The 13,041-nt window shown below is 43.1% G+C and overlaps 1 protein-coding gene across 1 annotated transcript; it reads left to right on the top strand.

The window, feature by feature from the left end:
• The first annotated feature begins 772 nt into the window (after positions 1–772).
• On the top strand, positions 773–11,285 carry LOC142060932 (protein phosphatase 1 regulatory subunit 3E-like). Its single transcript, XM_075101306.1, has 2 exons — positions 773–7,300; positions 7,610–11,285. Exon 1 carries the CDS (start codon positions 3,561–3,563, stop codon positions 4,533–4,535), a length of 975 nt encoding a protein of 324 aa, XP_074957407.1. The 5' UTR covers positions 773–3,560; the 3' UTR covers positions 4,536–7,300; positions 7,610–11,285.
• Positions 11,286–13,041: the final 1,756 nt, after the last annotated feature.

Raw genomic sequence — 13,041 nt, 5'->3', positions numbered from 1 at the left:
TGAGTGCCACTTCATAAGTCTGTCGACTCTAACTGTAAGACCACCTGTTTTTCTTGCCCTGTAATAGAGCAATGCTGTATAGCTCTGGAGTTTACATTATGACTGGGCTATTCCTGCCACCACCTTCAAAATTATCTTGCCATTAAAATACTATTTTCCAGTGAAAAGATAATAGGTATTTCTTTACAGGGGCTCGCTAGGTCAGTACTAACAATTTCTTTATCAGCTTTGTTATTGACAGTATTATTTAGAAAAGAGCCTCAGATAATGTCATTGCCATAGCACTATAAGTGACTTTTAAACTTACATGTTCAAAATATTGTGAACTAAATTAAGATAGGGAGGGGACCACTGCGTATATTAAGCCATAGTGTCTGTATATGCGGTAGTACTTGCTTTTAAGGACATAAGCATTTGCTGCGTACAAATATTTACAGTATGCAAAACCGAAAGAACTTCCTTTTACAAATGGTGTCTGGTGCTTCCCATTTCGAACTCATACCACAGTTTCCACATCACAGAAGGATGCACAATGCTGCAGGCTGTTTGAGGGAATGTCTGTGTGTATGTTTGTTCCATTTCAGTGCTCAGAACTTTCATTTATTATGTCTGTCTTAAATTCATCAGTGGCAGACCACCAGCCTGGTCATAAAGACACCCTCACAGCTTCACCCTTGGCAAGGGAGCAAGAGGGTAATCTGACAGCAGCAGCATACCCCCCCACGTTCAGCAAGACATGCTGGGAATGTTCAGGTTGAGAGAAAAAAGTGAGAAATACCTCTGTTATGATTCGGGGGTGGGTTTATGGGGTGATGGTGCTCAACAGAGACCATCATGGGGGCTGAGGTGCCCCCGTGTGCGACAGAACTTCAGGTGCCTTAGGAAATTGCAAGTGAAAATGTGAGCACCTCCAGGATTAGCTGGTGAGCTGAGGTTTTGACAATTTAAGTACCATTTTATTCTGATTTTTTAGAAGCCTGTAAATGGCTTTCTTACATTCCACAGGATTGCCTGTGAAATTATTTACAGTGGGCATGCATTTATATCAAGTCTCTTTCCACCCTTTTCTCCACTATCCACATGCTCCCCCAGTATTCTCATTCTCTTGCAAAGCTAAAGAACCATCAGATTTTACCCGATGATGACAGGAGCTGAACTCAACTGAAATTCTTGAACTGCATACTCATCATGTCAATCAATTTATATGGGCATCCCTCTGCACCTCCTGCTGTCTTGACCTGGCTTGTCCAAAGCGTACCACATTGGGGTTTTTTGGCTTTCGTATCACAGGATTTTCTCTCTCTTTTTTTTTTTTTATGCCAGTATTTGGTTTACTAACTTTGGGGAATCCGTATTTTCAACTTGGTTACGTGAACTACATCACCAACCATCCCCAGTGATGAAAGCAGTTGGGGTTTTTTTTTGTTCTGTGAAGTATTACCAAGGTTGTGGGGAGAAAGGAGGCCTGAAAAAGCCAAAAAGCAAGAATATTACACAAGCATATTGTAAGAAGAAGTTAGGTAACTAAAATTACAAGAAGAGGGGAAGTCAAACTTTACTGAGGCAGAAGTAAAATTGCTCCCGACAGTTGTATACCACAAAAATGTATCCAAAACTCACTGAGCATGTAATCACGTTTAAGTCAATTTACTAAATTGGCTCTTATTGACTATTGAATTATTGACTAATAATTGACTATTATGATTAGTTCTGATAGTTTCACAATGGTTTAAAAAAGGCAAAGACTTTGCATGTAAATGTAAAAAAGTTCTTGCCGTTTGCTGGTTTTAAAGGGACATTAACATCAGTAAAACCAAGTGTTAATTCCTTAGAATATTTTAATTACAACAGTTAGAAATTACTAAAAGAATAAAAGGATGTAGTCTTAAAGCCTGTTTGAACAACTCTTTGAGCCTGTTCTTCTTCTCCCCCAAATTAGTATGAGTGGATGAAAACCAAACATGAATTTTCCTGAAATACTCATTTTTGGGAGGGGGACATGGGAAAGAGGCCTAACAAATCTTTCCTGTAGTGTGCATTAAAGGACAATTGAGACAATTTTAAGGTCCTGAGCTAATGAATTCAGATGGGATTAATCCTTATGTTATTACTGTTTGATTTTTCAAAACCTATGACCATCCTGTGAATATAAGACAATGACACGACATTGGGAAGCACAACAGTGTCAAATTTAACACCACCGGGCAAATTTTTTCATTCCCTAGTTATGAACCATCTGTCACTGAAAAGATTTGGAACCCAGCAGCAATGACCTAGGAATTATTTTCATACTTATTAATAAAGGAATTAAAGCTGATCGTTCTAATACGAGACAGTGGGGAGCTTTTCCCCATGTTCTGGTGGCTTTCATTTTTTTTAAGTCTTGGTCCTTATTGGGTTTACCTGTCCCGTTCTTAATCTCATCAGACTTTTCAACGTAACACCAAGTGCCGCAGATAAAATGATGAAGGTGTAAAAGCTCCTGCGCAGAAGCTAAATCAGAATCACATGTCAACACAAGTCAGGCTCAGGTTGGCGGGATAGCAGGATCATTGTTTTTAATGCAATTTACTAATTAAAAATGAGTAGCAGATTACGGAAAGTCTGGAATGAAGCGGCTTGCTAACATAGTGTTTTAGCTCCTTGAACTGCCTGTCTGCTTTTCATTGGACTATAATTCCTTTGAATATTGCTCAGCAGTTATTAAATGCTCTTCCAAAAAGCACGACTGCGCTTTACGTTTCATAACCAGCCCTCCGCGTTTGGACTGGAGCTGCTTTTACTAGAGCTGGAAATCTGTAGCAGGGCTGCGGCAGGTGTCTTTTATTCAGCAGATGTACTGTAAACGCATTACAGCAGATTAGCTGGATTTCTTCCTTTAAATGTACACTGCGATATGCAACTTGCAAGCCAGCTGTTTCTTATCGGCCCGTTTAATCTTCCAGAGCCCGGCTTTGCCTCTCCTTCCTTTTACCAGCTATTTCTGTAACGGATCGGACGGGGGTGAGCGCCGCTATGAATGTTAATGCTTCCACCGGGGAATCCCTCCCGCCTCCTCTTTTTGGATGAGATCCTCGAGGAAAGACCCAGAACACAGCGAGGAGGAGGCGGCGGAGGAGGAGGAGGAGGGACGGCGCAGCGGCGGTACCGGAGCGGGGGGCCGGCAGCCGGGGGTGTCACCGGGGACGGTGGGGAGGCCGAGGCGGGCCGAGGGGCGGGTGGGGAGCGCCGGGCCATGAGGGAGGAAGGATGACTCGGGGCCCATTTCCCCGCCCGAGCCCGGCGCGGCAGCAGCGGCGGCGGCAGCAGCCCGAGCGCCGCGGTCCCGCCGCCCGCGGACACATGCGCCCACCGGCATCCCCCGGGACCGGCCGCGACGGGGAGAGCGCCGAGCCCATCCCGCCGCCCCTGGGTCCGGCTGAGGGGCAGGGCCCGCAGGCCGGGCGCTAGAGCCCGCCTCGCCACCCGCACGCCGCGGCCGCCGAGGAGGAGGAGGAGGAGCGGCGGGCCCCGGGCCCCGTGATAAGCACCGGCACCGCTCCCGCCGCCAGCCCCCCTCCATGGATAAGGCGGGCTCGCTGCACACCTCGGTGCCCACCCCGCCGCCCCGGCTCTACCTGCCGCGCAACTTCAGCTGCAGCGCTTGCCTCTATGGCAGCCTGGCCGAGCAGTGCAAGGGGGGCTGCAGCCCCGACGGCGACGCCGCCCCCACGCCCGTGGTGCGGGAAGCGGCGGCGGGCGACGAGAAGCCGCCGCCTCCGCCCCGCGGCCGGGAGCCCTCGCTGCCCGCCGTGCCCCCCAGCCCCACGCAGCGCCGCCGCGCCAAGTCGCTGCCCACGCCCGGGGACCGCAGCCTGCGCCCGGCGCTGCAGCAGAGCCCCTCTCGCCGCAAGACGGTGCGGTTCGCCGACTCCCTCGGCCTGGAGCTCACCTCCGTGCGCCACTTCTGCGAGGCCGACCTGCCGCAGGTGCCGCTGCCCGCCCCGCTGCCGCCGCAGCCGCGCTCCGCCGACCTCTTCAAGACCAGGAAGCCGCCGGTGCTGGGCGACCTGGAGCCGGTGCTGTTCGGGCCGCCGCCGCTGCTGCTGGAGCCGCTCTTCCCGCCGCAGCCCGGCGCCAGCCCCGGTTTCGCGGAGCGGGTGCGGCAGCACAAGGTGAGGCTGGAGTGGGTGCGGGCCGAGCCGGCGGGGCTGCGCGGCGCCGTCCGCGTCCTCAACCTGGCCTACGAGAAGGCCGTCTCGGTGCGCTACACGCTGAACCGCTGGGCCAGCTGCGCCGAGGTGCCCGCCGCATACCAGCCGGCCGGCCCGGCGGACGGCCTCACCGACCGCTTCACCTTCGTCCTGCCCCTGCCCGTCGCCGCCCCCGGCGCCGAGGCCGCGCTGGAGTTTGCCGTCCGCTACCGCGTCGCCGGCGCCGAGTACTGGGACAACAACGAGGGCAAGAACTACCGGCTGCGGGGCGGGCAGCGCGTCCCGCCCGCCGCCGGCCCGCCGCAGGACCCCGACAGCACCGCCTGGATCCACTTCATCTGAGGCGGCGTGGGGGGGAGGGGGGCGCGGAGCGGGGGAGCCCCCGGGGCCGGCCCTGCCGCCGCTGAGGGCCGGGGCGGGCGGCGGGGCCCGGCGCGCCCCCTCCCCAGCCGCCCGGCGCTGGAAGGCCGTGTCCTGAGCTCTCTTCACACGGAATAAGTTATATTTCATATTTCACAGGGCGCCGAGGGGAGGCCTCGCAGGCCGCCACGGGGGCGTCGGGCAGGGCAGGCCGCGGGCACGGCGTGCGGCCTCAGCCCACCGGTGGCTCCCACCGGAGCAGCTGCCCGGGCAGGCTCTGCAGCTGGGGAGAGAGGGGCTGCTTGCACAGTGTACTAGCCGGGAGCGGGACGCACGGGTGCAGAAGGCTGCCGGGTGGCGGAGGTCAGCATCGTCTCGGCAGGGTCAGGCTCTGGAGGCACGCAGGGCAGTGTCGCAGGGCGGCCAGCCAGCCGTCCTACTTGCCTAATCCTGCTTAAGCAAAGCCCGGCTCTGGCGAGGCGCTGGGCGCGTCCGTGGTCAGAGCCCCTCGCTGAGCCACTCCTGTTAACTGCCCTGCGGGGTTAAGGGCCAGCTTATAGTTTTGAACCCCAAAAGACAAGAGTACGGGTGTCCCCAGGTGTAGCTGTGTTTCATCGTGCTGTAAAAATGATGGATCGGTTTAAAGCAAAGTTATATATTCTTTTTAAATTTTTGACTTTGTTGGATGTGCTTAAGCACATTTAGGAAAGAGAAATGGTGTCACATACTAATTGAAATGCAAGCCACCAAGAGATTTTTACAAAGCAAGCGTTTTGTTCCGAAATTCACGTGGTATGCTCTTGCAAAGGTTTGTCAGGATCTTGAAACTGCTTGTGTTCAGGTCAGCAGGAAAGTCATGGAATTGCAGCAAAGGAACTAGAGATGGCAAGAGTTGAGTAAATAATTTTAGCGTGTACCCCAAGCAACGCCTTCAGTGTTATTTCTGTTAGCAGTTTAATTGAATTTCTTACGCAGGACCCTGCTTTCTGAAAAGCAAAATGCTCCAAATTTTTCATAATGATTTCGGTAAGTGGCAGAATTCACAAAGCTGGCTAAATTTAGTCAGGCAAATTGAAGAAAGTCATGTCTTGCCATATAAAATATATCAACAGAAATTACAGAGTGCACTGACTTCTGCTTTCAAGGGCATGCTTTAAATTATATTAGCAGTAAACATAGTATTTTCCTTTTTTAACTTGCTTTTCTAGGAGTTCAGCTGAATACAGGCTGTGCTGGTGCCAAATCTGGGTGCTGAATTTCCCGGATTTAGGCATGTATGTGTTTGCAGGAGAGGGACTGCTAGAAATACGACTTCTGAGAGTGGTAAAACCAATGTAAGTGTGATCTTCCAGTTGTGCAGGGCTGTAAGATCAGGCTTTTAATGCTTTGGGTCCTCTGTAGATTGTTTAGGAATAAAATGTGGGGTTTCTTAATTGCATTTTTGTGTTCCTTGAAAGGGTTAAGTGTCCCAAACAGCGTGAGTAATGTCGAGTTCTCGTAGAATGTTTTGACTTTGATGGGAGTTGAGAGCACTTTTGTCTCCTGAGGGTCTGGTTCAGTCAGAATAATTAAACTTACAAATTCCGGAGGAAGAGAAAAAAGGTCTGGACACTTGATGGGAAAGGGTATTTAATTTCATTTCTCTAGATCGCTGTTTCTGATTTAATATAAATACAACAAGACTACTTTCTCTAGTATTGGTAGCTTGGTTTTAATTTCCCAGTCAGTTTTCTAATCCCTGTGTTTTTAATAGAAACAGAATATAGAAGAAATGTATTGTCAATATCTACTGCATATTTCACATTTTAGAATATTAAGACCCCAATCTTGTAATGAAGTAATCCCATATATCGCTAGTACGCATTTATAAAGCTAGAATTGCAGAACTAGCCTCTTAAAGTGTTCATGACTGAAGCATATTAAGTGGTGTATTTGATAAAGAAAGCCCAAGTGTCTTTTAGTTACACTTTTTTTTTTTTTTTTTTTAAGAGGAGCCTTAATACTGGAGAGAAGGAAAAGGACTTGTCTCCATTTGAAAGCACTTTGAATTCTGGTGGAAATATAGCCAAACCTCTTTTTATTTATGTGTTACAGCTTTCCAGAGCTTTTTTTGCTTGGCCTTTTTTACCCAAATAGTGAAGCAAAGACTGTTATGTCGATTGTTGAAAACACTTGGAGAAAAAATAGTTTCTCTGCATTTTAGATTAACTGATGCCGCAACTTTGCGTATAAAGATTTAGTAAGATTTCCTGTTTACTGTTTTAATGGCTTTAGAAACGGTGCTAAAACCATTTTTAACAGTGGATAACTCTAATTCTAGAACTTCAGAATTATTTTCCAGTGAATGGCAGTTTTCATCGTGGTTTGATTTATGCAGCATCTGCAGGTCTCTAATCATTAAAAAATCTCCTTATAGCAACTGTGGCTTAAACTCTTTTAAATCTGGAACACCTAAATGGATGTACATGCATCAAGCACGCTGGCAAGGTATTCCATTACCCTTTTTTAATCTTGACTTAGGGGAAATTACTGTTGCTCTTGGTTGAAATTCTGTGGGCAGAATTAGGCTATGGCTTTATAACACTGTTCAGATATTACTGCTTTTTTTATTTATGGCCCCATTTGTCAAATAATAAATCTGAATGTTAAACCCTTTCAGGGTATAGCATACCCAAAGGATGTTTCACAAACCAGAGACTCCTGAGCCTTCAAGCAGTAAGGTTTATCCTCAACACCAAATTTTGTAGGTTAACTTCACGGGCTTGAACTTGGTCACAGATCATCAACGATATTTGTGCAAGCCCAGTAGAAAACAGTGTCTTCTAGAAGCATTTATAAACACCTACTTTCTAAAGCCCGGAAGGGTAAGGTTGTGCTCAGTCAGCTTTGACTAGAGACTGATGTTGATGGAGTCTGTGGAAGAAGTTTGAAATGTTTTAATAGAAACCACCAGTAGTACATGCCAAAGCTGTGCTGGTTTGGTTACGCGTTTTCACTTCTATCACATTAATTTGTTTCCAGGCAAGATTTGTTCAGATTTCCAAAAACATGTTCAGTTACAATGACCCTGAGTATTTTTTCCACTGGCAGCATTTATGTACAGTTTCCAATCCTTTAGGTTTCAGTCCTATGCTATCTGTGTGTGGCTTGCTAGAAGCATTGTAATAAATTGAGGTGAAATAAAAAAATCCCAAATAATTACATAATATTTACATAAATGATGCCTTTGACGAGAAAAACCTGTGTTGAAGAGGATAATTTTCAAGTTGGTGGGACATCAATCATTTTGATGGGAACAGGAACAAACCAACTTTTAAAAATCACATTTCTAAGGAATAGAGTTCCACAAAATGAACTTTCACAGGCAAAGTAAAATACTTGAAAATTTGCAAGCCAACCTTTTTCTGGAAAAAATGTCAGCTCTTTGTATTTTTATTTGCATGAATAGAACCCATGCCACCTTCCTTTGAAGTGATACTAGAATGGTTTAATCCTTAGGTCATATACTTCACTTTTAAGTGAATTATCCACTGCTTATGTCTCTGCAGATGTAAAAACGTGTCTGTCACTTAGCGTGCAAAGTTGTAGCTTTATGAAATGTGCCACATTACTTTACGTGCAATATAATGATACTTTATACAGTGAGTCAAATTGCACTCTACGTCTGATATACATTGATGTTTGCTGCTTCACAGTTGAACTGATAGGGGTTTTGCATGTCATTCTATGCCTTTCGTGGCAATATTTTTTAAATCTTCCCTAATTATTAGAAGTCCTACCAGGAATCAGAACAATTGAGTGACTGTAAACAGGATTTCAGCTGGCTAAGCGTATTACTATTTATTAGCATTAAATCAGTAACTGAAACTGTCGTACTTATTTTCAATAAATGTACATTATTTCAGGTAAATTAATTCATTTTTTCCTTTTACCGTTTGCAAGTAGCTTCCTGATGTGAATGTGTGTGCCTCGGTGTCTCAGAAAACAACAGAATAAGTGCACACTCTGTTGTTTCAGCGTGTGTGAGGGGAAAATGTATCGCTAGAATGAACAAATGTCCGGTCATGCACAAGCATGATCTCTTTACAGATACATGAAACGTTTTTCCATAGCGCCAACAGGCAAACATCTGCTAATTCTGTATTTTATTGTAAAGTAATCTACAGAAATACTCAGAACCTGCTTTTTAACATATTATTAAATATATGTTGAAATTTTTATGTGCCTTTCAACATTTCCTAGGAAGAAATCTCATGTGTTCCTTAGCTCTCTCACCAAAAGTCCAATAATGGCTTTGTCATTAAAATGAAATTTATACTAAAAATTAATAATAAATTCTAATTCCTGATCCATTTTCAGCTGTGCCAGAAATCCTCTATCTGTAGCAGCCAGAAGAATTTGGTAATATTTTCCCATATTATAGTGAAAGAAATTACAGTCAAAAAATACGTCTTCCTGGTACACTTCTGCAATTATGTAGTTAAGTAACAAAACTAACTGTGACTAGAGTTAATAAAACAGAATATATTTATAGTATATATTCACCTCTTACACAGATATTCTCAATATGTATTCTATCCGAAATCAGAAGTTCTAGTTTTTTATGAAATCTATTTGTGGAGACATGGTCTTTTCAGCTTTTACTGTTATTTATCTGATGCTGCATAATGCATATTGTTAAAATTTTTTGATTAATTTAATCTGTCTCCAGTTTGTATCATGAGATAAAAGTGTTCACTGTAAGGAATACCTGAAGAAAATGGCTTTCACCTTCCAATTATACTGCATGGCTTTTTGGCAAATCATCAGTAATTCTGTTTCCTGTACGCACGTCATGTGTACGTGGTCTGAATATATGAAAGGATATCTTTTAGCACTGAAATTAAGGTTTTTCAAACGTAAGTAGTTCAATGTAGGAAGTAAATACAGATATTTTTGCTGTAAAATAAAAAAAAAAATTAGCCTTATGTATAACTGATTGGTATGTCTTTCAAATGGAAGATGGTGACGTTTTTCAAAATGAAATGTGTTCAGGGAAACGTACCCACTTCAATAGGAAGGTTTTCTCAGGCTCAGCTTATGTGAGAGAATAGCCCTAGAGGAGTCCTTTCTTAAATTGGTCCATGGACTTGAATGTAGGTCTTCCATGATCGAATCTGAGCTATGAAACCATTGGCTGTTGCTTGGATTATTTCTTCATCCAACTTGTAAATATGACTTTTAAATTATTTTACGGAGAGGATTTTTGACACTGGGTTTTCCCATCTCTTATGAATAACCTCTTCATTCAGCTATCCTGGCTTTTGTTTGAACTTTCTGTTCTTGAGAAAGGTCGGATTATATTTTTATGCAACAGAGAAAGATTATTTTACATTACATTTTGGGGGGGAGGCAGGAAAACTGTTTTCCTTTCAGTCTTAGTTTTTTAATATTAAACGATAGCATGCAGAGTAAAAATGTGCTTGAAGTAACACATGCACTAGTGATTCCAAAGAACATGGCTACGAAAAAGTCAAATGTGAGATGCGCTTTTTAAAAATTTATGTGCTTTGATTTAGTAAGGCAGGGGAAAAGTCCTTGTCTCCAGTGCAAGTGTATTAATACCAGGGATTTCTTTCTATGCAATATTATGGTGCACCTGTTTTTTTTAAGGGATTAACTTGATTGGTATAGTTGGTGTATTGGTGTGTGGTGTATAGAATATTCTGTTAAAAGTGTCATTAAGGAAACTGTATGTCTTAAATAGCATTATATCTTTAGGCTCTTTTTTGTCCGGTCTGACATCACTAAGTCATAATCGTACTCCTTTGATTATCAGTAACATGACAATATTTCATAAAATTGCGGAATGAAGTTTCACGCATTGTACTTTGCTCTTTATCACCTTCTAGGACAAAAAGTTGTGTTACTGTTGTGAGTTTTAAAATTTTTGTATCTCTGTATCTTAAAAATAAGCCAAATTGTATTATACTTTCAAACTCAAAGAGCTAATATATATGTTTTTAAAGTTGATCAGAAGTAGTAAAACTAAAATTGGTTGAGATTGCTCCTAAGTCCGGTTTCTAAGCTGTGCTATCACAAACGCTTCTGTACATCCTGTAACTGGCTTCACGGAGGTGCGCCCTGACATGAAGTTTGTGTTTTAGGGTTGATATAAAATGAGCGCTGCCTGGGTGCGAAACCTGCCTACATCCGGACATGAATCCGAGTTGTAATGTAGGGAGATTGACTGCTGTGACAGAAATTACTGTTCTTGAAATGGTTTAAACAAACCTAACTCCTCCCTTATAGCGTTACACAAATTCATTCTTTCTGTGATGGAGATGCTGTCTCTTGAAGACAGTGTTCTTTAATGTGTAAGTTTTTATTACTGTTTCTTTGCTTTACTTTGACTTTGTTTAAAGAGTTGTTTCTTAACTATGTACTTAACTAGTAAATTACTTCTGGTCATAGTTTCTGCTGCAATGTTTATATTTCACCAAGTAGTGTTTATTTCTAATGTTTGTAAAAGTAATGTAATATCACCAAAAGTTCAAAATTAACTTTTTCTAATAATGCCTTGTAATTTACCTAGCCTTACAGTATTTCAGACAATTTTCCACCGAAACCGCATCTAGTCATTGGTTGTCACAATTATGAAAAATATATATTTATAAGCCTGTAGCTTCTAGCTGTCATTAAAGATTAATGATACAAATTGTGAGCACGTGATGAATATAAACCTCTTATTTTACTGACAAACAATGAGTTCTTTTTAGTTGAGGATCTGAAACAATTATGTTCTGATTCATCCATAGTGCGTGTATGAGGACATGTTGTGATGTGCCTGCACATCTGAAGACGAATATCTAATATTTGGGCAAGATTTTCCAGCCAACTTGTCTTCAGGCAGCCACCACTAAGAGTGGTCTCTGTGGAAGCTGCAGTATACTGAGTGATGTTGGTAATCTGGTCTTCTGAAGTGTAACTTACTTTGAGGAAGATGGGCTGAGATTATCGATGGGCATAAATGTACGTAGCCGCCTTTATAGTCTTGTATCGTTGACACCGTTTCAACCATAGTTTAGCAGGGAATGTCTGTACTTCAGCTCTTTGTGACTTTCCTCCTTCCTGGCTTCACATCGTTACGGTCACTAGTACCAGTTCAAACGTTCTCAAGTGCAATTCAACGTTTAGCTGCCAAAAGCTTGTGCTAGGTGCTAGAAAGTACAGAAACACCAGTCTTTCAGGAGAGGAGGGAGTGGCTGTCATAGAGGGAAGATAAGAGATATGTGAAAAGAACTGTGATTTTTATGGGGGGGGCAAAAAATGTTTACATTTTTCAGTGCTGAAGGGCTAGGAGGAAGGTTTCTAAGCCCCATGTGTGTTCAGCAGTAACTGCAGTCAAGCTGCCTCTTTAACCAGCACGTGCCTTTTCCTCCAGTGGTGATGCAGAATTGAGGCTATCTAGGTATTAGCTAAATGAATCATAAGGACTCTTCCAAATATTCTTTCTCTGTTAATTGCTGAGTTCAAAATATTTGTTTCCTGAATTGTTACAATGCACTAGTTTTCAGTCTTTTGCTGTAGACAGCATCTTGTCTTGCAATGCCAAGAACAGTTTTCAGGTTGTCTTCAACACTTTTTGAGCCTTCTTTGTAATACATATAAAAGCCATAAGGAGAAAAAAAATGTTACATCTTTGTTCCCATGTAATTAGTACAACTCATTTTTCTATACTCTTTCAGAAAGATCTACTTAGCTGTCTCATTATTATTATTAATAATATTTTCATGTGTTTCTTTGGAAGGGCAAAGTAATTAAAATGTAGCCCCAGATTTCAGGTTTTTTCTCCAGAGGGAATGCTTTCTGATTTAACGTCTATCTAATCTTTTTGTTCAAGTAAAAAAAACCTCTTTGCTCACATAAATTACAGAATCTAGAACTGTTTTCTTAAGGTGCCATTATATGAATATTAGACTGTAATAATTAGAATAATAGAATGTAATTTCCCTTTTTGGTAAGCCTATGCTTTGAATTTAAAACTGCTGTTATGCTTGAGTGATCCTGAAGTAATGAGATTACAGTTCTGGGTGAAGATTATGATGAAGTTGTGCTCTAAAATGAGAAAAAAGGAGTAGTTTGACATTGTTCTTTAGTCTTGGATTAATTTTTCATTTTTTCCACTCTTACTTGGGACAAAATATGACTACAGTAATTCATCTGCCTATTAATCAGAATTACATACAGTAGATAGTCTTATTAATAACAAGTGTTAAAACGTATGAAGTATTCATATAATAGTACAACTACTAATTATAGTAACTATCCCTATTTCTTAATGTCCCCCTCTGGGTGTTTCTTTGAATCTACCAACAATTTTTGGTCTGCATGATGAGTTGAGCCGAGGGGATGCACCGAATGCCATGGCCGCCACAAATGGGGGAGCCTCTCACGGGCATGTGTGGCAAGGGTGGGGAGGATCGGGCACAGAGAGAAGGGAGAGGCC

This window comes from Phalacrocorax aristotelis, chromosome 8 (genome assembly GCF_949628215.1).
Source record: "Phalacrocorax aristotelis chromosome 8, bGulAri2.1, whole genome shotgun sequence".
In the NCBI taxonomy this organism is placed as follows: domain Eukaryota; kingdom Metazoa; phylum Chordata; class Aves; order Suliformes; family Phalacrocoracidae; genus Phalacrocorax; species Phalacrocorax aristotelis.
The sequence above is the reverse complement of the archived record's forward strand: the minus strand, read 5'-3'. Positions and strand labels throughout refer to the sequence as shown.